Below are 26,203 nucleotides of genomic sequence, written 5' to 3'. Positions count from 1 at the left end.
AAGCCATAAGTAAATATCGGAGACCATGGAGTCCCACAGGGTGGCAGAAAGTTAAGGCTCCTACCTTTACGTACAGTTGGCATTAATGGCAGTAGGGATGTCAGTCCTACGTGCCAGCTGCCTTCACTCACACAGAAATGCCATTTGTAATAATTTTTGTTAGAGGCTGAGTAAACCCCAGGACCATAGTGCGGCCGGAAATATTAGATGATTAATGGAGAATATTCATGACCTCATCTGTAATTGAATAAACGACCTTCCGGCATTAGAGCGTTACGCCTAAACCGCGACGTTACAGAGCGTCCCAAATTCTTAGGGCCGTATTCACAGACATTCTTAGCGCGGGCTTTGGGTGGATGATCAGCGAACTAACGTTTTTCGTATTCATAAACCAGTGTCAGCGATATGATATGAATCCTGTTTAGCACGCTCGCAGCTAGCGAAATGTCTATGAATAGCACCCCAAATGGTTTGGAGATCGAACTAATCCTAATGACAAGTTTTAAGGCTTCCTTAGGGCACTAGTTCACGTAATTTTATTGTCCTTCGTACTTTATTTTGATTGCAGTGAGTTATTGTCATCACCACTACCATCATCAATAATATCACAAACATCAGTGAAACCACCGCCACCATCATGTGTAATACCACAGTCATTATTAAACTGCGGAACTTCATGTAATTGCATGTTTTTATTGATTTGGCATATTGAAAAAGTACAAGTGGATCTTTGCCGATCATGGTTTTTACGTTCTAATGAAGCGTTTTATCAGTAAATAAAGTACATAACAATATATAATATCCTGTCTGATTGCTCACTGACTTTGCACGATTCTCGAAATCTTGTCCATGTATTCCTTGATTGAAGGGACGTGATAACGGAAGGAACTTGTGACGATGAAGAATGCGTAGCACATTTCTCTGACTGATACCACTTCCTGTACAGATAACACGAGAAATAATTGAAGACCTGAATTGACAAACATCCAAGTCCATTGAAGTAAATTGTTCAGAGAGTAAGAAAACTACATAGACTTATCATACAAGAGTACTGCAATAAATATTTGTAGGTTTGAAAAACACAGGCTTAGAGTGGACTTGGGATATTCTTTTTATATGATGGTAACATAATGCAAAATACAATACGCTATATACAGGTAAAAAGTCAAATTCGTTAAATTTTGGACTTGGGATATTTGTCAATTCAGGTTTTCAATTTAAATATGTACAGTAACAGAGAGAAGACTGGTAGAACATTAAATTCCTTCCTTTTCTTCTTCTTCTTCTTCTTCTTCTTCTTCTTCTTCTTCTTCTTCCAATCGCTGCTTTATTTCGAACACAGTTGCGAGGTGTTTGTTATTCATTCAGTAAACGATGAAAGAGATTTTTACAACGTTCATCGAGATGGTTGACATCCTTCGGGACATTTTCGATGTACAAATTACAAGAATGTACTGCATTTATCCTACTTTAACTACGCACTAGGATCATAATATCTGCTTTGCAGCATTTCTAAATATCATCTTCTGTAGGCCTACATTATCCAGCACGACTTTCTTCTACGAAATACCACATGGGCCACCAGAATAGTTCAGGCAATAAGCACCCTTTTCTGCTGGTCCGGAGCTGCGCTCGGGTTGGGTTTGATTCCCTCTTGGTCTGATTATTACTCGACCAAGGCGAGTGGAGCCGCGGGCGTAATGTGAACTATCGCGATGCGGTATTACGAACGCAGGAGCAGGAGCGCCACGGCTCCGGGCTGCAGGACTCCACTGGCCTTGGTCGAGTAATACCTAGTTAGGAATTTCCCGAGATCTTTCACAACTATAAGATGAATATCAGGTAACCCATGGTAAATCCTCGGCCTCGCCTCGCCAAATATCATTTCGCTGTCACAAATGAAGGGCACACGAGAAAAAGGAACTCATCAACACTTTGTAAACTTGACAGGAGAGCTTTTCAATCAGTGTCAGCCCATTCTTCGTTTGTACGGAAAGATTTCAAATGCGTTTTATGTCTTGTAAGGAGCTCCTTTATCCCACTTTGTCTTCATCAAATGAAAGTCCGCATGATAATGTCCAAATGTTGTTAGTATCGCTATATCTGAAAAAAAAAATGCAATGAGTTACTTTTTCCCATATGCCCTTCAAATTCCGTCGAATGACTTAGCATTTGATACAGAATTGTTAAGGGGTTAGGTACAGTTTACAGCAATAAAATTTTGGAAATACTGTATTCAACATTTTTTTCCTCCATTACTGTATCTTATACAATAACGAAAATGAGTAAATATGACTTAAAAAAATTATTTACATTTCCTCCTTTCAAAATTCAGATCACTGTGCAGTGATGAAGTGTTTCCCACATAACCCAATATTCTGTGATGAAATTTTTTTGTGTGTATTTATGTATTTCATATCTACAATATGATGCAAGATCACTTCTCTACCTTTGATAGATTGTCTGATAAAAAATAAATTCATTTAAAAATGGTCAATAATCAGTATTTTCTTCTAACACAAAATTAAAAAAAATATTACTCCTCTTTATTAAGGAATGTAGTTGAAAGAGCATGATATTGTAAACATGAGTTTCAGAAATAAAATAAAAGAGAGAGAACATGAAAAAGTTAACAAGTTTGAGTTATGAGGGAAACGCTTCATCACTGCACAATAAACTGCCACCATTTTGAATATTTAAAAAATATATAATTAATTCCTTTTAAATCGTAAAAATACTTTTTTTCATATAGCAGAAGGACAGTATTTTAAACATACCAATTTCCATTATTGTACAAGATGCAGTAATGGAGGAAAAAAGTGTTGAATATTTCCAAAATTTTTACTGCTGTAAATAACCCACTGAAACAAATATATAGCAATGACTTGGAGCTTCGGTGCTATCCATAGGCACCGAAACAAAGTATCAACATAAGCAGGGGTTTACACAATGATCAAATAGAAAACCTTATGCGGCAAACAAGAGACTCTGAAGTTTGAAGATACCATATCCTATTATAAAACTGATATCGCCGTAATTTTTTTTTGTGCAACAACTTTTTCTTTAATATCTCGGGAACTATTAGCGTTATATAAGTATAACAAAGATCATTGTCATTCTTGTTTTGTCCAGGTCATTTTTTCTATGAATATAAATATTGTTACATTTTAAAATAACTTTGTGATGAAAACACATTTTCCTATAATTCTCAAAAATCTCGTATGAGCTAAACCTGTGACTTGTCTATCCTTTAATTTCATGGAAGGCACATAAATAGTGACACTCACTTAGAAGACATTCAAGGTGATAAATTTAGATGCCTCATTCTGTATGTGTTGAACGCATTCTGAGGAACAAAAATATTCTGCATGGAAATTGTAACTTAAGGAGTTAGGTACAGCTTACAGCAGTAAAATTTTGGAAATATTCAACATTTTTTCCTCCATTACTGTATCTTGTACATTTAATTAATATATGTAAAACACTGCCCTTCTGCTATGTGAAACTATTACTGTATCTTGTACATTTAATTAATATATGTAAAACACTGCCCTTCTGCTATGTGAAAAAAATATTTTTACGATTTTTTTTTCAGTTCACTGTGCAGTGATGGAGCGTTTCCCACATAACTCAAAACCTATCCAACATTTTGTCGTGATATTTTTTGTGTGTATTTATGCATGTCATATCTACAATATGATGCAAAATCACTTCTCTACCTTTGATAGATTGTCTGATAAAAAAATTAATTCATTTAAGAAATGGTCACATATCAGTATTTTCTTCTAACACAAAATAAAAAAAAAAAATATTTTTTATGAAGGAATGTAGTTGAAAGAGCATGATATTGTAAACATGAGTTTCAGCAATAAAATAAAAGAGAGAGAACATGATAAAGTTAACAAGTTTATGAGTTACGAGAGAAACGCCTCATCACTGCACAGTGAACTACCACCATTATGAATTTTGAAAAAAGAATAATAATAATTTTTTTAAATCGTAAAAATACTATTTTCATATAGCAGAAGGATAGTGTTTTACACATACCAATTTTCATTATTGTACAAGATACAGTAATGGAGGAAAAAAATGTTGTATATTTGCAAAAATTTTACTGCTGTAAGCTGTACATAACCCCTTAAGGAATAGTAACACGTTCAGCTACAGAATTAGATTATGTAAAATTATCTGCTAGAGTTCCATGGTTGGGTTACGTAGAAATGTAACAATGAGAAGAAAAGCGGGGTTAAGTGAAGTCATGAGTAATAAAGAATAAGTGAAGATAATACGATCACGCCACACGGATGCAGGGCTGTGAGATCATTAACCAGGCTATGGAATGAATCACCGGGAAGTGGGAAGTGCGATGGACCTGTCATCAACAGACGGATGTAATCGGAGAAAATGTTGCGAAGAACTGATGCTTTAATGATGATGGATATGAACAGTAATGGCTGGAGAAAATAATATATTTTGTATACCATACAATGTATTTATTCACACTGCAAATGGGTAAACAACCGGCAGGAATGGCAAAAGAATGTTATCATAATGTAATTACAATTCAGAATAATAATAATAATAATAATAATAATAATAATAATAATAATAATAATAATAATCATCATTTTAGTTGGTTAGTTAACGACGTTGTATCAGCTACTAGATTATTTAACGTCGATAATGGTGATAGCAAGATGAGGTCGAGGATTCGCCATAGATTACCTTACATTTGCATTACCAGGTAATCAGCCCCAGCGGGAATCGAACCCATACCCGAGCGCAATCCCGGATCAGCAGTTAAGCGTCTAAGTCGACTGAGCTACGCCGGTGACCAAAGAAAAAATAAAATAATAATAATAATAATAATAATAATAATAATAATAATAATCAATCATCATCAATTAATATGAAAATATAAATAAAATAAGCATCCTAAATACAGGAAGCGGAAACATAATTTAAAATAAACCCAATTTGTTAAACTAATTCAGTACAAGTCGACTTAATTTATTTTACATGTGAGCTTAATAATTATATATCAACTTTACGGTAGAGGATGGTTAAATAATATGGTGAAAGCGCAGTAAATTAAAAAAAAAATCCTTTAAAATACTCTTTAATACTGATTAACGTTATCACTTGTTTACTGTGCTAATATTATAAGATTTACCTGACTGACTACACTTTTTCCAGTTGTATTTCAGAAAATATCAATTGTATTTCAGAAATTATCAAATGTATTTCAGATTTGTCAATTCAATTTCAGATAGTATCAATTGTATTTCAGATTTGTCAATTGTATTTGAGATGGTATCAAATGTATTTCAGATTTGTCAATTGTATTTCACATGGTATCAAATGTATTTCAGATTTGTCAATTGTATTTCACATGGTATCAAATGTATTTCAGATTTGTCAATTGTATTTCAGATGATATCAAATGTATTTCAGAAAATAAGCAATGCATTTAAGATTAGATGGTCACTTTTATTTCATAAAATAACAAATGTAGGCCCACTTGAGATTGCAACATGTAAAAAAATGGAAAATGAATTAAAAAATCCTCAACTTTATCGCATTTTAGCGTCCGACAGACATATTCTCCATAGCTAAAGCTGCAGCTTGATGAATTGTACTGTGTTGTACTGCACGAGCACAAACACCATCAACAACATTGTGTGTGTTGCTTCATCAATAATATTTTACTCTCTACAGTAGGTAAATTAGCCTACAACACCATGAGCCATGACGTTAGGAATTCCAAGATGGGTTTTTACGTACGTCTTCACTTTACACCAAATGATCTCGATTGGATTTAACATTGGAGAATAAGGTACCAACCGTAACTTCTGAAATACAAATGATAGTTTCTGAAATACAATTGACAAATCTGAAATACAATTAATACTATCTGAAATTGAATTGACTAATCTGAAATTAAATTGACAACTCTGAAATACAAGTGATGTTTTCTGAAATACAATTGATACTGTCTGAAATTGAATTGACTAATCTGAAATGCAAATGACAAGTCTGAAATACAATTGATATTTTCTGAAATACAACTGGAAAAGGTGTAATTTCGACGTGGTGTCCATCATTGAAGCCTAGTGAGGTACAGCGCTATCTTCTTGGTTCCTGTTGTGGTGGAGTGTGTTCATGATTGTATCGAAAAAGTGTGCGTTTTGAAATTCAGTTGACTGTCCAGGATGTGCTGTGAGTGTGTCTTCGTATGTTTGTAAATTTCATATTGTTCTGGAGTGTTAAATTTCTGGTTTCATGGCTGGATGTGTAGCATTTCATGTTAGTGTCTATGTTGCTGTAGTTATGATTTTTAATATATGAAAAATACATTACATATAATTTAATACGAATTTATCGCTTTGTCAGCTGCTCTGACGCCATTTTTAAAGTTTTAATGCACAGGGTTTTTAATGACATTAAACTTTGAATACAGTTATCCATAAAGCCATCTTTTTTCAGTTTTTTCTTTCTTTAAAATATTCTTTGATATGTAAAAAATGCATTGCATAAAATTTAATACACATTTATGGTGTTCTGCTGTGGCGCCATTTTTAAAACTTTGATGCAAAGAGTTTTTTAATGACACTAAACTTTGATTGCAATTTCTCGTAACTCCAATTTTTTGCTTTATTCTATACAAAAAGTTACGTATCTTCTGAACTATTAACCTTAAATGCGCAAAATTAGGTACACATATTTTAGGCCATTACGAAACATTTACTACTGAATATATATTTCTTATTTTGTTGCGTTTGAAAAATATGCCTGCATATTATTTTAAATTCGTGTCTAAAATTTAGTATTAAAATTTAATTGTTTAACCTAAGATTTTGAAATCCAATATCAAAATTGTGTTAAGCATATTTTTTAAAATATGCTTTCAGAAATGAAATGTTACAGAAATTTGGAATTTACCTTTAAAAGTGACTGAAATATATCAATTTTAGTGAATTATATCCTGATTTTTTTCTCAAAATTTTAGCTCCATTTTTTACTGATCTCGAATTAAAGTTGTTGCAGCAATTATATTTTTACATACAAAATATGAAAATTATGCTTCACTTAGGAGGAAAAAGGAACATTACTTTTAAATTTTCCCAGGGGAAGGAAAGCACTCAAAAGTAACTCCAGGCAGTTCATTCCAGTTTTTTATAGTTCTGTTTAGAAACGAAAATTTACAGACATCTGTTATCTGTTAATTTCGTTTTGATTTTAAATTCAAGATCATTCCTATCGTAATAAGATGGCTTTTATCCGTCAAAGGCCAGGGGAAATGTAGCATTAATTGGTCATAAATTAAATTCATAGGAAGCACCGACATTAGAGATGAAAAATTGAACTCATTTCGAGTCTAGTTCGGACATGAGTTTGAATCTCATTTGGATTTATAACCTGGTTGAGTTTCCAAGATTTTATTAAACTAAAAGTTGAATTTCAGGTGAATCAGATCCATTATGAATCCATAGACTCTTCTTGTGAAATACCATTTCGTAATCATGAATTCCATTGACAATAGACAATAGATAACCATGAAATTAATACAGCGTCGTTATATTTAATAACAATTACAAAAAAGTAAGGTTTTTCTTAGTTCAATGATTTTGCGTTTGCTCCAAGTTCCACTCGCAACTTAAGTTGAGTAACGTAACATCAGTATGTTTAGTAGACTAATAATGTGAGAGATTTTTATCTCGCGTCTCTTGAAACACTTGCACTTCTTTCCATGTGGTGACAAACTTGCACGCAATAGAAAAAACGAAAATAAAAACATTAAGAACTAGCGAATATTTCCTGAACCAGAGACTTGTCTCGACCTTCAGATGTTTTTCGCGGAGTTTCAAGATCAGTTCTTACGACAGAAGTTGTATAACCAGTTTGTTTTTTTTCTCTGCATTCATAAATCATTCAGTTCATATGTCTATCTCATTAAACGAGAGAATGTTTGTAATTGATTTGAGCAGAAGTTCCCTCAACCGACTTATCAGAAGTTCCACATTTATTGTTAGTTTTCAACCAGATTGAAAGAGCACACTGCTTTCACTACCGCATTTCATGAGTAAATTGCACGTGTTTTCGGCTTAGTAACCGAAATTTTTATAGAAAACATCTAAAATAAATAAATAAATACTTGGCACGACAACCCATAGAAGACCAAGATCGACCAGCAGGGTCTCGCATTCACGTGCCTAGACAGAGATGAACGATCACAAACAGTTCGGGATTAACGTGGGTAGCATTATCATCTCTTCAAGCCGTTATATGTGGCTTTCAAAGCCGGATTTCGCTACTTACTGTTGCTGTCTAAAATCATAACGATGCTGGATGGGCCTCGATCTCATTTCTTTCCTCCTGAATACTCTACCTAGCGCTTGTTTCGTATTGTTACTCTCTATCTATGGCCTCATTCAGAGTTTAGAGTCTTTAGATCAGCGGTGACCAAAACTCGAGCTGCAGTGATTACATGCGACAGACAGCCTATGAAGTAAGGAGACGGAGGAAAGGTAGTTGACATGAAAACTACAAACAGTGCTGGTTCCTGTATTAACATCTTGATCAATCCCGCGGATAAAAATCTCAAGCTTTGCTGTATCAGTAATGTCACTGCTGGCATCAAGAGCCAGTGAATAATATACGATTTTTCTTGCTTCTTTTTTTAACCTTCCTTTTGAATATAACCAGGAATTTTTTTAATTCTTCTCTCGATACTTGGTCGAGAAATTCGTAGTTTTTCAAAATTAAAAACTTCTTATGAACAAGTTATTTAAGCTATTTTAATCATTACTCTTTTGAGAAATTCTGTTCTATTAAAATGCTTTAGAGCACGAGATATTTCAAACCTCATTAGGTAGCCGACTTCTTTACATTTATTTATCTCATCTTTCTCTTTCTGGGTATGATTTAAGATATATCAATTCCTGGCGTTTAACAGTTCGTTGGCACATAATATTGAATCGGTTTTTCTACAATATTATTATTAAATGAATAACTAAAGATTTAAGAAGACTAAAATTGAGATAAAACCTAATAATTTTATCCTTCTACGGAGAAGATCTAAAAATATCAGTATTCATGCACGTACAGAAGAACGATAGAAACACATACTTAGTGGTCAGTAATAATAATAGTAATAATAATAATAATAATAATAATAATAATACATTATTCAGCATGGCAATTAATGTTTCTATATATACTCCTAATTGAACCGTTGAGCAAAGTAAACATATTACATTTTGTCCGACAGAACAACAAAAAAGTTCTCCTTCTCATTCTTTACGAAACCACCTCTTACTGCTTGTAGAGATAGAGTTTGTAGAGCGACATGATAACGCCACTGCTTTCTTTCAGTACGTGAATGAAACGCACAGAAATGTACAGGAAACTCCTCGTACCCGTTTGAATGTCTGTGATTACACGATGTAATCACGACACCCACCTTGGTCTCCGCTGCTTTAGACCAAGGATGGGTATTTCAAATAACGATAAGAGATAAGGTTATTCTCACTCCACTACTGTGACGATACTACACATAATGGTACCTCTCCTGTTACACGTCACAGCCGTCAGTGGCAGTATGAAGTGCTTGGCAAATATGATGAGAATACGTAATGGAGTTTCAAACTTTTGCTTTTTAAATTATCCACTTCTGTTATATTGATCACAATAAGTAAAAACGGGAATACCAAATGGTAGTGTAATGTCCTTGAACTGATGTTTCGTGCATAGGACTACACTTAAATAAAATATACCTAATTAATATTTATTTCTATATTTTATATGAATCCTCAAACATCAGAACCAACATTTAAATTAAAATCATTCCAAGTCACTTCGTCTACAGCACTATGTCCAATATACAGAAAGTCCACTATAAAAATATCCACAACTAAAACGTCCAATCCAATAAGTCCACTAGTCAAAATGTTCTATATAGACTATAGAAATGTCCGCAAGTCAAAATGTCTAATACATAGAAATATCCACAATCAACATGTCCAATATACAGAACTGTCCAGAAGTCAATGTCCAATAGTATGTACAGAGATTATTCAACATTCTTTTCTAAAAGCTACACTGTCAAGATACCCATCTATGTGGAATTTCTATCAAGGTGGACATTGTAGTCAAAGATTTTCACTCTAAATTTTAAAAAGTGGTTTGTGGACATCATGTCAGTATTTGGAGATTTATATAAAACAACATAAGAATACAATCAGGCAGAGAATACCATAATCCAAATACACGATGGCCCATAAATGTAAGATACCCAGTAAACAAGAAGTAGTAGGCTGGTGCATTATTCTGTAGCGATTTTGCATAACTTTATTAAACACATCAGATACACATAAGAGAGAAGTTAATCATCAATAAAATCTGAGGGCGCAAGATCATGTGAATAAGGTGGGTGCTGAATGAATTCCCAACCCAAATTCTGGATAGTGTTTTATGTCAGGTTAGCAAAGTGCGGACGGGCGTTATCGTGGAGTAACATCAAACCCAGCATTCTCCAATCTACTCCCTTCGTCTCTACATACTACCCATATATCTTAATGTTGTATATCATCTGATATCTTCTTCTGCTCCGAACGTTTTCCTTCAATACATCCTTCAGTAGACAGTTACTTCTTAGCCAGTGACAATTTCTTTTTTTTTTTTCTTCTTTATCAGTTTCAGCATTACTCTTTGTTCACCCACGCTTTCTAGTACAACTTAATTTATTATTTTGTCTGGTCATTTCTCTTCATTTCGTCATAATGTCCACGTTTCTGCCCCATACAATGCCATACTCCGCACAAAGCACTTCACTAGTCTCTTCATTAGTTCTTTTTCCAGAGATCTGCAGAAGTAGTTACTTTTTTCTATTAAAAGCTTCCTTTATCATTGCTATCTTCCTTTTATTTTATTTTATTTTATTTTATTTTATTTTATTTTATTTTATTTTATTTTATTTTATTTTATTTTATTTTATTTTATTTTAAAATGTGAACATAACAGGCAAACCAATTGCAATGTTCACTTATTACTAAGATATTAATTATTAAATACACATATTTTATATATTTGCAAAGTTAAGGTGACAAAGACAATATAATGATATAAATACAAGAAACAAAAAATATAAAGATATACAGGAACAACAAAGTCAAAATAAAATAAATATAAATCTTAAAAGAAAGTTAATATCAATGAAATAATAATCCTAATACAATAATAATCCTAATACAAAACAACAGAATGTAATATAAGCTATATCATTTTAAGAAATTGATTACAAGTGTGTTTGAATTGTTTAAGGTTCATATAAAATATATCTATTTCTCCTAAACTATGCAATCTATTATAAGTTCGTAGAACTCTATAAATAGAACAATAACAGTATGAAGTTTTATTTACTTTTGTGATAAAAAATATTATGGTATTTGTAAGAAGCATTGTATGGAACATAATAAGAAGTATTTTCATGTATATTAATACCATCTATTTTATTATTTATTAATTTATATAAAAACTGTAAAGCATTGTAATCTCTTCTCTGTGATAAAGTTGAAACGTTCCATATTGCTACTTACAGTACATCCCAAGCATTTGAAGATGTTCACTTGTTCTACTGCCTCATTTAGAAATTGCATGTTTACATTCTTTATGGCATTTAAATGTATGAGGGACGTGGAAGAAGAAGAAGAAGAAGAAGAAGAAGAAGAAGAAGAAGAATAAGAAGAAGACGTTCTTTATTTTTCTTCCGACAACTATGGTCGTCTTGTTTGCATTTATCTTCGTGTCATACTGCTCACAGCTGTCACTTTACTCCAGTAGCATATCCCTTAGTACTATCATCTCTTCTGCTAACAAAGCTATGTCATCAGCAAATCTTAAGCACTTTATTCTTCTTCCTCCTACTATCACTCCTTCCATGTTCTCAAAATAGTTCTTCACTAAGTTCTCCAAGTAGATGTTGAACAGGGTAGGTGATAAAGACATCCTTGTTGTATTCGTCTCCCTATTCCACTTTCCTCTGATATTTCTTCTCCTGTCTTGACTTTGACTCGTTTCATATAAAGATTACTGAACAGCATTCTTTCTTTCCAATCCACACCAATTTTCTTCACCAGTTTATTCTAATCCACTCTGTCAAAACCTTTTGTAGATCCACAAATACTACACACAATTCTTAATTTTTCTCTAAGTATCTTTCTCCGATTGTTCGCAGCAGTCCGATTGATGGTGAAAGGATGTTTATAGTTGCGAAAACTTCAGAATGGCCTCAAGGTCCGTTCGGCCTCCTGTAAAATTGCGTACCTTGCCATTCTTATGAAGGCATGAAACTGTAATTCCACGCCACCTTGTGTCTTCAAGGCGTCTAAAGGGGATACATTTGTCTACTTTACCTTTTATCTTTTACTTGGTGTTATATACCCAATGTTGACTTCATTTAAAAAATCTGATCATGTTACCGTGACTATCTGAATGTATAATGATGGATTAATTTAGGTAATTTTCCATTTCTTCTGAGTTCTCGTCTGTCTTGATTGCAGGCATCGGCTTCGGGCTGGTGTACGTGCCGGCCGTGATCGCCGTGGGGTTCTACTTCGAGAAGTGGCGCGCCCTGGCCACGGGCATCGCCGTCTGTGGCTCGGGCATCGGCACCTTCCTCATGGCGCCCCTCTGCACCGCTCTCGTGCAGTGGTACGGCTGGAGGGGTGCCCTGCTAATCCAGGCAGGTACGAACACTACACTATTGTTATACCACAGTCTAGTATATACAGTCGCGAAGCTTGAGTTGTGAGGGTGCTAGGAACACTAGACTGTGCCGGTACTATTTCGCATTGTCTGTAATGAGGCGATATTAGCGATCCTAGTGGTTAACAACTATCTATGGATGCATATTTACTGCGTATTGAGCTTCGTGACTGTAAATACTAGATTGTGCTATTACACTACAACATTAATAAAATCAACTACAACTTTTGAAACACTTTATTTTAATTTTACATTTACTGCAATTTTATATTTGAAAATACAACTATATCTGTAACTCACAGGTATAATATGATAAGTCAATTTTATCAACTTAAGGATAATCTACATCCGAGATGAGATGAGACGAGACGAGGGAACCGGAGATCCTGGAGGAAACCACTGTGTTACCTGGACCACGGCTTGCGCAACACAAGTTATAAATCGGGGATACACCGGTGATCGAACCTGGGTCTATAGGATTATAAGTTCAGCGATCTAGCCACTAGACTACAGTGGCGTCAAAGTTACAAACCCATTCCTTTTATTTTCTGTGTACCTTGAAAAGTATGAAATATACAGAAGTAAGCAGAGTTATGTGGCAATTATCGTAGTATGTCTCCAATGTACAAGTTGGAAGTGAAATAACCCTGCAGATTTTCAGAACGAATAGCTAATACTGTATGTAAGAAAAAAGTGTAATATAATATCATATTGGTAGAAAGTTCATAGTTTTTCAGAAATATATTTTTTTTCCAAATGTTTAACATCCTCTTATTTAGTACCTATTGCGAGTAGGATCATGCTTTTTGCTCATAGCAATAGAAAATCTAATAAATAATCATTTATCCCTGTGGCGTATTTAAATTGCGTGGACGGTTTTCGTGTAAATTTAATTTAAAACCCAACAGTTATATTACCGGTTGTTCTGTATGGTTGTTAAACTTGGATTCTCACTTTGAGAGATGAACAGAGATTAAGGATGTCGTGTATAGTTCCTGGGGTAGCTCAGTGGGTAGAGCATTCGTCCGCTAAGTGAAGGGTCCCGGGATCGATGCCCGGCCCCGGAACAATTTTTCCCTTGAAATTATTCAAGCCTACTTCACAGGGAGCTTCTACCTGAAAGCCAGATTTGCAGAGATTAAGGGTGTTTGAGAATACGTTTCTTAGGAACATATCTGGGGCTAAGAGGGATGAAGTTACAGGAGAATGGAGAAAGTTACACAACGCAGAACTGCATGCATTGTATTCTTCACCTGACATAATTAAGAACATTAAATCCAGACGTTTGAGATGGTCAGGGCATGTAGCACGTATGAGCGAATCCAGAAATGCATATAGAGTGTTAGTTGGGAGACCGGAAGAAAAAAAGACCTTTGGGGAGGCCGAGACGTAGATGGGAGGATAATATTAAAATTGATTTGAGGGAGGTGGGATATGATGATAGGGAGTGGATTTATCTTGCACAGGATAGGGACCGATGGCGGGCTTATGTGAGGGCGGCAATGAACCTGCGGGTTCCTTAAAAGCCATTTGTAAGTAAGTACTAATTTCAAGCATTGAACGATGCGAGCAGATTGCAACGTTGTAGCCAGAGGAAGAGCTTCGCGTAGAGAAACAGATCTAATTTCGTTGACCTCTTATATCTGTATTACATGAATAAAAAGGACTGTGTTAGCGGGTTGTTGCCAGATTGCTGAAATTTCCGACTTATTTTTCTAATTAACTGTGCATTTAATCATGAAACGTAATATAGTTTTTCGATTCGTTTAAGTGTACCCTATCGTCCCTTTTAATCTGCAGGATTATTTCACTTCCACCCTGTATCTTCATCTTCTTTTGAAAAAATCATTAAATCCGAAATCAGCCAGTCGTACAGAGTAGGCCTATAACTTCATATAGATCTCGCTCTAAGTAATTCAGCTTACAGATATTGTCTCCACTTCATTTTGAGAACACATTTTGAAAAATATTTAGATTTTCATATTGTAAAATGACAGAATACTGTTTATTTAAGTCCATGTGAAGTCTTCACATTTTATGGGTCCCGCTTTTGCTTTAATACAATTCTCAACTTTGCGTGGCGTACTACTATCAATTACTTTGCTTTTAATACACAGTTTAGGTATTTCTTTTTCCTCCAGTCCCCACAAATTCTTGATTGGGTTCAAATCCGGATAATTTCCGGGCTAAGGCAAAAGACTGTTTCTTCAGAAAGGTTTTCACTCTTTTAACAGTGTGACAAGGTGACCCAATATATACAAAGTATAAATGTCATTTTGCAATATGGAAATATAAATGTAGCTCAAAATTTGTTCTGAAAATGTACTTGAATAATACAGTTGTATTTTCATATATACAAATACTGTAAATATAGAACTAAAATAATATATTTGAAAAATACTGTATATTTATTGTACATACTGTATCTCTCCTTCACGTTGGTTGCTTTCGAGTTTCTTTAGCATGAAAAAATGTATTTGTACCACTCATACGCAAAAAGAGTGACGTTGAATATCAACACTTTCAAGGCGCACAGTGCCGGGAAAGTGAACAATGGTATTAAAATATGTTATAATGGAAGTATTTAGTGAGAATGGTTAGGTTAGGTTATGTCATATCAGATCGGATTGGATAGGATATATTACATAAAATTAGAATGACGAATTGGATTAGAATCAGTTAGACTTGAGTAGGATGGATTGGTTTATAGTTAAATTATATTACATCACCTCGGATTAGGTAAGATAAAATTAAAATTGGTTTGGTTTTGATTCGAATTTGTTAGGTTTGAGTCGGATAGAATTGGTTTGTTTATGATAGATTAGGCTGGATTAGGTCGGATTTTATGGGTTAGATAATGTAAGAATAAGTTGGATATGATTGGATTGAATTCAAATGTATGTTTGAGTTGGTAGAATTGATTTTTGGAATGATTGGGTTAGGTTACATCGGTTTGGATTGATTAGATAAGGTTACAGTAGGATGTGTTGGTTGTGATTGAATTGGATTCAGCTGGATTAGGTTTCATTGGAATGGAATTGTTTCGTTTGGGATGGATTGGTTTGGATTTTATTTCGTCGAGTCGGAATTAGGTTGTTTTAAGTTTGTTTTGGTCGGTTAGGATTTTATTGGGTTAGGAATGGTTCAGTTGAACTGGATTTTACTCGTTTCGTTTGATTCTCTTTGATTTAAATTGGTTTGATTTCTTTTTTCGTTTGTTTTAATTGCATTTAGTTAAGATTTTATTTTTCGTTGGTTTGGATTAGAGTTAGTGAAATAATGTTTGAGTTTTATTGGTTTGATTATGTTGTATTTGGCTTGATTTCACTTGATTGGGCTTGGTTTATTCCATTGGATTATATGAGATATAAGATTAGCATTCAGATTTACATTTGATTCCATTTTTTTCTGAATTATGAAATGTAAGTAGGCCTATACAACTTATGTGATCTGCAAAAATAATTTTCAAAGTCTTACGCAAACACATGTTTTTATGGTCCCTACTAACTGAAAAGGTCGTTTTCGACACTTTGACTCCCAAGGTTATTTTGAACGGACTCTTCTCATAATGAACATTAACGTGTTAATTTATTCGGGAATTATATATTTATATACCGATACTATAAATTAATAGGTCGGATTAAAAGAGTTGTTTCTTTAATAATTTTTATACGAGTTAATCATGAATGAAACAATATGGACATACAGTAGATGATTTGTCCTGGAAATTTTCATAGATACCACCTCCAGAATAATGTCTCTAACCAAAAATTTCAAACAAAAATGTATGGCCTGAAGATCATTTATCCAAATTTTTAGATTTGCCCATGACATGCAAATGTCGCGCGATGGTTGATTGATCACATTTCATCATGTTGACGAAATTCCGTGTTGATTGACGTGGATCATCGTGAATTAAACGCCCTTTTTCAATTTCGGATGCTCTTCCTGAACGTGGAGAATCATTTATGTTAAAATGGATATCTTTGAAATAAGAAAAACCATTTTCGTACCGTACTTTGTCCGATGGTGTTCCCACAAACGGCACAAATGGTTCTAGTGTCTTCTAATGTAGGCCTGTTCCTTGGTTACACTGAAACAAAAGAACATGTCGGAAATCTTTTTTCCTTTTTTTTTTTTTTACTTGACATCCCATTTTCTTTATCCCATTATTAAGAAAAATTTTCTTATGAATTCAAAAATACAAGACATGTTTAGTAACACAATATTATGACATTAATATTACAATAAATCTCAGACGAATTTCTTCTTGCCAGGGAAAACAAAAATTATCTCGCAGCAACTAAGCATCAACCTGTCATGCATGTAATTCACCAGAAGCGTGCAAAAATTACGCAGAAAATGGGATCTGCTCTAGTGAATACTTTGATATAGCGAACTTGGGATTTGCAAAACCAGATTGAGATATAAATTTTAACATATCTATCGCTATCTCTTACTGTTTCTATTTAATTTACATTTCTTATTTACATTTACACCTATTACTTATACATATTTTAATATTTTTTTCATATCATTTACAAACCTAATTACGTACCATTTCGTACCTCATATTTCCTTAAAATTGATGGTCACCAACCGCAATGCAAACATGACATCGGCGTCCGAGATTCTGCCGCATTTTTTCAAATATCCTCGGCGTGTTTTTAATCACATTAGAGTTGGCTACAATCCCGGTAATTAATTCCATGTCCGTGTTCAATGAGTTATTATAAAAAAGTAATTTTTTTTAATAATCGAGTGGATTTATGTCGAGTGATTTCGCGTGGTATTATAATAGGGCCTCCTCTTCCAATCCAGCGACCAGAAAATGTATCATTCAGATGGTTGCGAACATCTACACAGAAGTGAGGCATTCTTCCAACAACTCAGGCAAAACTCTGCACGAAATGTAAGATGGCCTACATGCATATGTGTGGTAGTTCAGGCATGCAGCTAGAAGATTTGGTCCAATGAGATGGTATTGTAGTCTACAGTGTCGACCCAGATATTTGCAGCGAAACTGACTTCGTCTTAATTTGGCTTTGCAGACCCAAGTTTCCTATTTCAATATGTTCGGTAAAGCATCCTCTATTTCCCGTTTAATTTTTGCCTGCTTTTACTGAATCACTCTGTATAATTGAGTGAAAAATAAAAAGAGAACTTCTACCTGATGTGCAAGATTCCCTTTTCAGGTATAATTACGTTTATAAAAAACTTGCTAACCACTGTTTTCAGCCGGCTCATTTTACTGAATGGGAAATGCATATTCTCGAGTTTTTTTACTCCTTCAGGGAAGAACTAAGATTGTATTTTATTAACAATATTAACAATAATGACGGCTTATTCTCTTCCGTAGGCTTGGTCCTGAACTGCGCTGTGTTCGGGACTCTCTTCAGGCCGTTGGAGCCTGTTAAGGTAGCTGTAGAACGAGCAGACATCGGAATTGTTGACGGTGACGACCAGAAAAAATCATCCGCCGAACAGTTGCCACTTTTGCTCCGGATTAAGATGGCGCGAGACGACCAAATGAGAAAATGTGAATCATTGGCGAGTTTCGCGGATAACACCAGCATGACGGCCGAGCCGCGACCTGGGCCCAGGAGCCGCTTCCTCAAGACCAGCAACAACAACATGTACCCTACTGCCGCACAAGTGCTCGCCAGAAGCACCACCGCACTGGCCAGTTCCCGGAGACTGTCCAGCCACTCGCTGAACCTGCAGACCAACGTCCTGTACGGGAGTCAGATGAGCGACACATCCCCGCCCAAGTCGCAGAAGAGGCTGAGCGTGCCCTCGTACCCAGACTCGGGCCAGGAGGAGGACGGGAAGGCCATCTTGGTTGTGGCCTCTGTGCCGGAAGATGTGAATATGAAAAAGGTGGCTACCTTCACCGAGCTCTTGAAGCCAGTGCAGGAGGAGAGGCGGGGATCAGACGAGAACACGGAGATGTTGGGGAACGGAGACAGAGCGGCGGTGATCCAGGCAGCCAAGAAGGCTGGGAAGCGGAACAGGACGACGTCTGAATGCAGCTCGAGGTCCAGGGAGATCGGGGTCAGACCCTTCTACAGGGACGATATTTTCTTCAGTGCCAGTTTACACAGATTGCCGCAGTACACCTCACAGGTCAGATATTATTATTATTATTATTATTATTATTATTATTATTACTACTACTATTGTTATTGTTATGGTTATTATTATTACTGCTATTATTACTATTATTATTATTATTATTATTATTATTATTATTATTATTATTATTGTTGGAAATTTATCTTTAGAAGAGGTGGAGAAGTTCAAATATCTTGGAGCAACAGTAACAAATATAAATGATACTCGGGAGGAAATTAAACGGAGAATAAATATGGGAAATGCCTGTTATTATTCGGTTGAGAAGCTTTTGTCATCTAGTCTGCTGTCAAAAAATCTGAAAGTTAGAATTTATAAAACAATTATATTACCGGTTGTTCTTTATGGCTGTGAAACTTGGACTCTCACGTTGAGAGAGGAACATAGGTTAAGGATGTTTGAGAATAAGGTTCTCAGGAAAATATCTGGGGCTAAGAGGGATGAAGTTACAGGAGAATGGAGAAAGTTACACAACACAGAACTGCACGCATTGTATTCTTCACCTGACATAATTAGGAACATTAAATCCAGACGTTTGAGATGGGCAGGGCATGTAGCACGTATGGGCGAATCCAGAAATGCTTATAGAGTGTTAGTTGGGAGGCCGGAGGGAAAAAGACCTCTAGGGAGGCCGAGACGTAGATGGGAAGATAATATAAAATGGATTTGAGGGAGGTGGGATATGATGATAGAGAATGGATTAATCTTGCTCAGGATAGGGACCGATGGCGGGCTTATGTGAGGGCGGCAATGAACCTCCGGGTTCCTTAAAATCCAGTAAGTAAGTAGTAGGTATTGTTATTATTATTACTATTATTATTATTATTGTTATTATTATTGTTATTATTAATATTATTATTATTGTTATTAGTATTATTATTATTATTATTATTAATATTATTATTATTTTTATTAGTATTATTATTATTGTTATTATTATTGTTATTACTATTATTATTAGCTATTATTATTATTATTATTATTATTATTATTATTATTATTATTATTATTATTATTAGCTATTATTGTGTAAAAAGATAAAAAATCACGTATTTTCGGTACTATGTTTAAAATATATTTGATTTTGCACTTAAAGTGTAGACCAACAAGCTGCATTAATTTTCTGAATACATCTTGTGATGTGATGAATGTTACTGTGAATAACACAAAACAGAAAAAGTAGCAATCAGATAAAACAAAACAAATGTCATGACACTCATGACCAACTGTAATGAAGAAAGTGGAGAAAAATGCAAGTTTGAGGTTAATTACATAATCAGGGGTCACTACAGGAATTTCTTTCATAACTCCTTAACAAAGGGTTTGCGGACCCATGTTCATATGAACTTTTTGTTATGTTCTGGTGTTAGGAATACACCCCTGCGGCAGCAGTTTTATAATCTTGTTTCCAATAGTGTTTTAAAAAGACTCTGAACATCAAACTTCATCATCTCCATTTATATTCTTTGTATTAAGAACTGACGACTGTCGCATGCTGATAATACGCAATAATAAACATAGCGTAAATTTCATTTTCCAATTAAAGAAAATATAAACTTCATCTTACGATGTTTGGTGACGTATACACGTCCGTTGATGTGACATATTAATGAATTTAAATACTATTATAGTCACAATCTTGCCATGGTATGAAAGAAAAATTTCACAACCTCGAGCGGGAATCGAACCTGCGACTTCCTGTTCTCCGGTCAGGCGCTCTACCACTGAGCTATCGAGTTCGTCTCACGCCAAAGGCTTGGAATTATCCTTCATACTGGCGACTCTGTTATAGAGTACTGTCCCTAGCGTCTGATCTAGTCAGCATTGCTTATGGGTTGAAAGAAATTTTTACAAATGTAATCTTCATCTTACGATGTTTGGTGACGTATACACGTCCGTTGATGTGACATATTAATGAATTTAAATACTAAATACTATACTCCGGCGCCGGGGATCGAACCTAGGTCCTTCTTTCCACGTACCAAGTGCTCTAACCACTGAGCTACGCCGAAGTTTAATCCACAGCACCGGATCGAATCTCCCTCCTCTAGTGTTTTTCCCTTTGTGGCCTGACTCAAAGTTCGACAAATACAGTATGTTGACATAATATATTAAGTCAACTGCCATTATATGTCGAACTTGGAGTCAGACCACAAAGGGAAAAACACTAGAGGTGGGGAGGATTCAGTCCGGTGCTGTGGATTGAACTTCGACGTAGCTCAGTGGTTAGAGCACTTAGTACGTAGACCCAAGTACCAGGGTTCGATCCCCGGCGCCGGAGCGAGTTTTTCGCCTCTAATAATTATTGTTACTTCCCAATATTGTTGCAAGTGCAGATATTAAGAGATTATAAAAATTACGCGGGACGAATTAACAAAAAGCCGGTCGTTTAAGATACAGAGAAAGAATAGGATACATGCAGGTCTTTAACCCAACTTTATGTTGCAGATCAGTTCAGTGGGGTACCACATGTCGGTGACGCGGCTGCCCACCAAGAAAGACGTGGAGGAAGAGGCGTCGCAGGAATGCAAACTGTGTCCAGAGGCGGTGCGCCGCACCCTCACCACCATGCTCGACATGTCCTTGCTCAGGTCGCCTACGTTCCTGCTGTTGTCCCTCAGTGGTTTCATCACGATGATGGGCTTCTACGTGCCCTTCATGTTCCTCACTGGTAGGTCCTCATCCCGATACCCTACTTAGCTTTTTGGTAGGGTAGCCCTACATCCATATTTGTACGGAGAGTTTGTATTTTGAGATCCATGTTCGTGTCCTTATCGTATAAGTAAAAAAGTAACGAAATGTCCGTATTTTCTGGCTCTGGCTCGGAAAAATGAGTAAATAATTAGAACTTTAATTATTAGATGCTAAAATCGGGAAAAATATTTAACAGAAAAGGAAATAGTAATATACGTTACAAGAGCGGTATGTTGACGTTTTCATGTTCGAGGAAAAGATTGAAAAAGCGAAACGTAGTTGAGCTTTTTTAATTTCCTTAATTTCCGAGAACATGAAAACAAACATACCGCTCGTGTATCGTACATTATTTTGTGCGAATTTCTAATTACTTGCAATGAAATCTCCATGTTGGTTTCTGTTTAATGACGGCAACTTCGGAAAAACAAAATATCTTTCTTCAACATTGTTGCTATAAAATGTTTTCTGTGTTTACTATACTCCAGCAGGTCGTGATATACGTCTGTCTTTTTTTTCCCCCAGTCTATAAATGCGAACTTAAAACAAACGGTAAGGTTATGTAATGATTTATTTTTCATTTTAATATTTTAACAATATTATTTATATAACATATTGCAGTAATAACATCGGCATCTGGAATCTTGTTGATTTTTTCACGGCTTCCTTAATGTTACTTGTATCAGGAATGCAATAAGTTTCGTGGAGTAGTAGATTTTACTTAATTTTTGCAAATATTTAAAAACAGTAATTAACATTGCAATTTAGGTGAAATTGCAGTGGTAAGTTTCCAATGTATAATTATTTCTATGTTAAACGTCTCTAAAAATAATATGTTAAAAGCCTAAAGCAGTAAAATGAATGTCGCGCTTAAGCGGTAAGAAGAGGGAAATTGTGTGTGTTACTTTGGGAATACTGAATGTGGTATTTCACACTTACCGCGTATTGGTTCTGTGCGGAAAACAAGCAAATACGCACGATCTCGCACAAAATATTTAATTATTACTCGTTACTCGTTGCCGGCGGCCAGTAGGCGAACTAAAGCATAAACACTGCGTAGGACCGTAGGAGATAGATAACGCAGCGCCAATGTCTCTCTCGAAATCGGCAGTCATTCGTGCAACGAGTAATACGTATGTTTCAATCATTTTATGTGAATATAAACAATATGCAGTACTCACCAGTATAAATTATGCTCTCTCGCCAACTGCTGAAGAATTAGAGTACACAATAAGATTCTTTCTCAAGTTGTCCATCACAAATAACTGACGATTATCGCGGAACACTATCTTGTACTGAACACACACATGAAATCTTACACATAGTGTGAAACCCACTGTTGTTTAACACATTTCTGTATTTTTCTTGTAACACACGTGCTGTAGATCCACTAAGACTGCCAAGTTTTTTTCTCGACATCACGAACATGCTGAACTGTTTCTGACAGAAGGATCCCTCCTGTTTTGAAAGAACAGAATACTTCTGAAATATTTACGGTAAGATATGGAACCCTGGTCATTGAGAAACAACATGCACTTCTTAGACACATGTTTATGATTGGAAGGCCTTTAGACCCTACTACTATGTCGTCCGCTTATGCGTATGAGATTATTCCCTCCTTGATTTTTACAATATAAGGTAGTTGTATGAGAAAGGTTGCCTTTTGTTCATTCATATTTACAGTGGGATGTAAGGGGTGAGTGCCTCTTTTACTTCCTGGAACTTAGATGTTATGTTTCGTCCCGAAATATATCCTTTTTCGGGTAGGTAAAAAGGCTTATTTCACAGCAACAGTTTTCTTTTTCCTTTTAAAGAAGTAAAAATGAATAAAACCCCCTAAATATGTAGATTTATGTAATACCAAGCCATAATATGTAATATGAGGTAAATATGTAAAAATATATAGTATCAAATTTTAATATATTAATGGTAATTACAAGATTCGCAAAGATTTGTTATTTATATACGGTTAGTTTGAAAAGAATATAATATGTAATTACATAAAAATCCGGTCCCTACTCATTAGCAGGGCTAGTTTAGTAGAAGCAGAACTATTGATCTTAGCGAGTGTAATATATTTATGTTGCCTGCACCTGCATTTCATAGAAATCTATTCCATCACAAAAGTAATCCTCTTGTCTGCCACTCGGTGTAGTGGTAGTGGTATTCATACGCACATATTTCTCCGTCTCAGACCGCGCCGAGATGAGTGGTATGGAGTCGTCCTTGGCGATTTGGTTGGTGTCCACCATCGGCATCACCAACACCATCGGCAGAGTGGCCTGCGGCGTGGTCTCCAGCCTCCCAGGGGTGGATGCCCTCTTTATCAACAACGTGGCTCTCACAATCGGAGGAATCGCCACAATCTTCAGCGGCATTTCTCTCTCCTTCGGTTACCAGATCTTCTACTCTTCCGTCTTCGGCCTCGCGATGGGTAAGAATGTCGAAAACGATTCGGAGAGTCTCTCCGTTAATGTTCACGTCAAAAAAAACAGGATGTCTCAGAGAGTGATCCTGTGAGAAAGGATTCTATAATATTCATCATGGGCTGCTAAATATACTGCTCCAATGCATGAACCAACTTCAGACAGAATGAAAGAAAATGAGAGGTGAAACAAAAAGTGAAGGGATGAATGTAAGAATGAGTTAAGGAGTGAATGAAAGAAAGAGTGAAGGAGTGAATGAGAGAAAGTCAGGAAGTGAATGAAAGAAAGCTAGTGGGGGAAGTAATGAAAGAAAGCATGATGAAGTTGATTGAAAGAAAGCGTGAGAGGAGTTGATTGTAAGAAAGCGTGAGAGAAGTTGATTGAAAGAAGAGTTGATTGAAAGAAAGCGTGAGAGGAGTTGATTGTAAGAAAGCGTGAGAGGAGTTGATTGACACAAGAGTTGATTGAAAGAAAGCGTGAGAGGAGTTGATTGAAAGAAAGCGTGAGAGGAGTTGATTGAAAGAAAGCGTGAGAGGAGTTGATTGAAAGATGATTGAAAGAAAGCGTGAGAGGAGTTGATTAAAGAAAAGCGTGAGAGGAGTTTATTGAAGGAAAGCGTGAGAGGAGTTGATTGAAAGAAAGCGTGAGAGGAGTTGATTGAAGGAAAGCGTGAGAAGAGTTGATTGAAGGAAAGCATGAGTGGAGTTGATTGAAGGAAAGCATGAGAGGAGTTGATTAAAGGAAAGCGTGAGAGAAGTTGATTGAAGGAAAGCGTGAGAGGAGTTGATTGAAGGAAAGCGTGAGAGAAGTTGATTGAAGGAAAGCGTGAGAGGAGTTGATTGAAGGAAAGCGTGAGAGGAGTTGATTGAAGGAAAGCATGAGAGGAGTTGATTGAAGGAAAGCGTGAGAGAAGTTGATTGAAGGAAAGCGTGAGAGGAGTTGATTAAAGGAAAGCGTGAGAGAAGTTGATTGAAGGAAAGCGTGAGAGGAGTTGATTGAAAGAAAGCGTGAGAGGAGTTTATTGAAGGAAAGTGTGAGAGGAGTTGATTGAAAGAAGAGTTGATTAAAAGAAAGCGTGAGAGGAGTTGATTAAAGGAAAGCGTGAGAGAAGTTGATTGAAGGAAAGCATGAGAGGAGTTGATTGAAGGAAAAAGGAAAGCTTGAGATGAGTTGATTAAAGGAAAAAGGAAAGCGTGAGAGGAGTTGATTGAAAGAAAGCGTGAGAGGAGTTGGTTGAAAGAAGAGTTGATTAAAAGAAAGCGTGAGAGGAGTTGATTAAAGGAAAGCGTGAGAGAAGTTGATTAAAGGAAAGCGTGAGAGAAGTTGATTGAAGGAAAGCGTGAGAGGAGTTGATTGAAAGAAAGCCTGAGAGGAGTTGATTGAAAGAAAGCCTGAGAGGAGTTGATTGAAAGAAAGCCTGAGAGGAGTTGATTGAAAGAAAGCCTGAGAGGAGTTGACTGAAAGAAAGAGTGAGAGGAGTTGATTGAAAAGAAAAGTTGAGAGAAGTTGAAGGAAAGCGTTTGAGGAATTGATAGAAAGAAAGCATGGAGGGAGTTGAACGAAAGGAAGTTTCAGGGAGTGAATGAAAGAGAGCGTGAGAGAGTGAATGAAAGCTTTAACGCTCCAGGTGTCCCGTCTCTCTACAGGAACCTAAAATTATCAAGGAAAAAATGTCTCAAGGTGATGTACTCACAAGTTTTCTCGAGGGGTTTTCTGACAGTCGTGTACAATTTAGTCCACTAGAACCAGAGTGTTTCTTCAGCCACAGAAACACCATATGAGTATGACAACGAGGACCCCATTTCTCCTACCATAGGCTTTGCAACAGTGGACTGATTGTATGCTTGCAGCGTGCTTTGCGTCGCTGAGGTCCATCCTCATCGTGGATCTGCTGGGTTTGGATAAGCTGACCAACGCCTTCGGTTTGCTGCTGCTCTTCCAAGGCATCGCCGCCACTATCGGCTCTCCTCTGGCAGGTGAGGTTGCATTCACAACTTTGAAAATTGTTAATTTATGTTGCTTATTTACACTTAAAGTGAAGAATATACAGAGGAAAATCTGTGAACAAAAGCAGACTTTTTGGTATTCCATCATCGTGTATTGGAACTTAACATCTCCAATGTTTAGGGACTACACAAAGGTGCTACCTTCAGAGCAATAATATACAGTCCGTCCCAAGAAACGTTCGC

The 26,203-nt window shown here is 35.9% G+C and overlaps 1 protein-coding gene across 6 annotated transcripts in view; it reads left to right on the top strand.

The window, feature by feature from the left end:
* Positions 1-26,203, top strand: part of LOC138710683 (monocarboxylate transporter 14) — a 261,013-nt gene that overhangs the window by 226,711 nt on the left and 8,099 nt on the right. For all 6 annotated transcript variants that reach the window (XM_069841744.1, XM_069841740.1, XM_069841742.1 and 3 more), the window contains 5 exons: positions 12,561-12,746; positions 18,125-18,891; positions 21,346-21,568; positions 23,783-24,022; positions 25,865-25,990. In XM_069841744.1, the coding sequence (XP_069697845.1) occupies positions 12,561-12,746; positions 18,125-18,891; positions 21,346-21,568; positions 23,783-24,022; positions 25,865-25,990 (1,542 nt within the window). The remainder of the gene's footprint in view (positions 1-12,560; positions 12,747-18,124; positions 18,892-21,345; positions 21,569-23,782; positions 24,023-25,864; positions 25,991-26,203) is intronic.

This window comes from Periplaneta americana, chromosome 12 (assembly GCF_040183065.1).
Source record: "Periplaneta americana isolate PAMFEO1 chromosome 12, P.americana_PAMFEO1_priV1, whole genome shotgun sequence".
In the NCBI taxonomy this organism is placed as follows: Eukaryota; Metazoa; Arthropoda; class Insecta; order Blattodea; family Blattidae; genus Periplaneta; species Periplaneta americana.
This window is presented reverse-complemented; position numbering and strand designations above follow the sequence as displayed.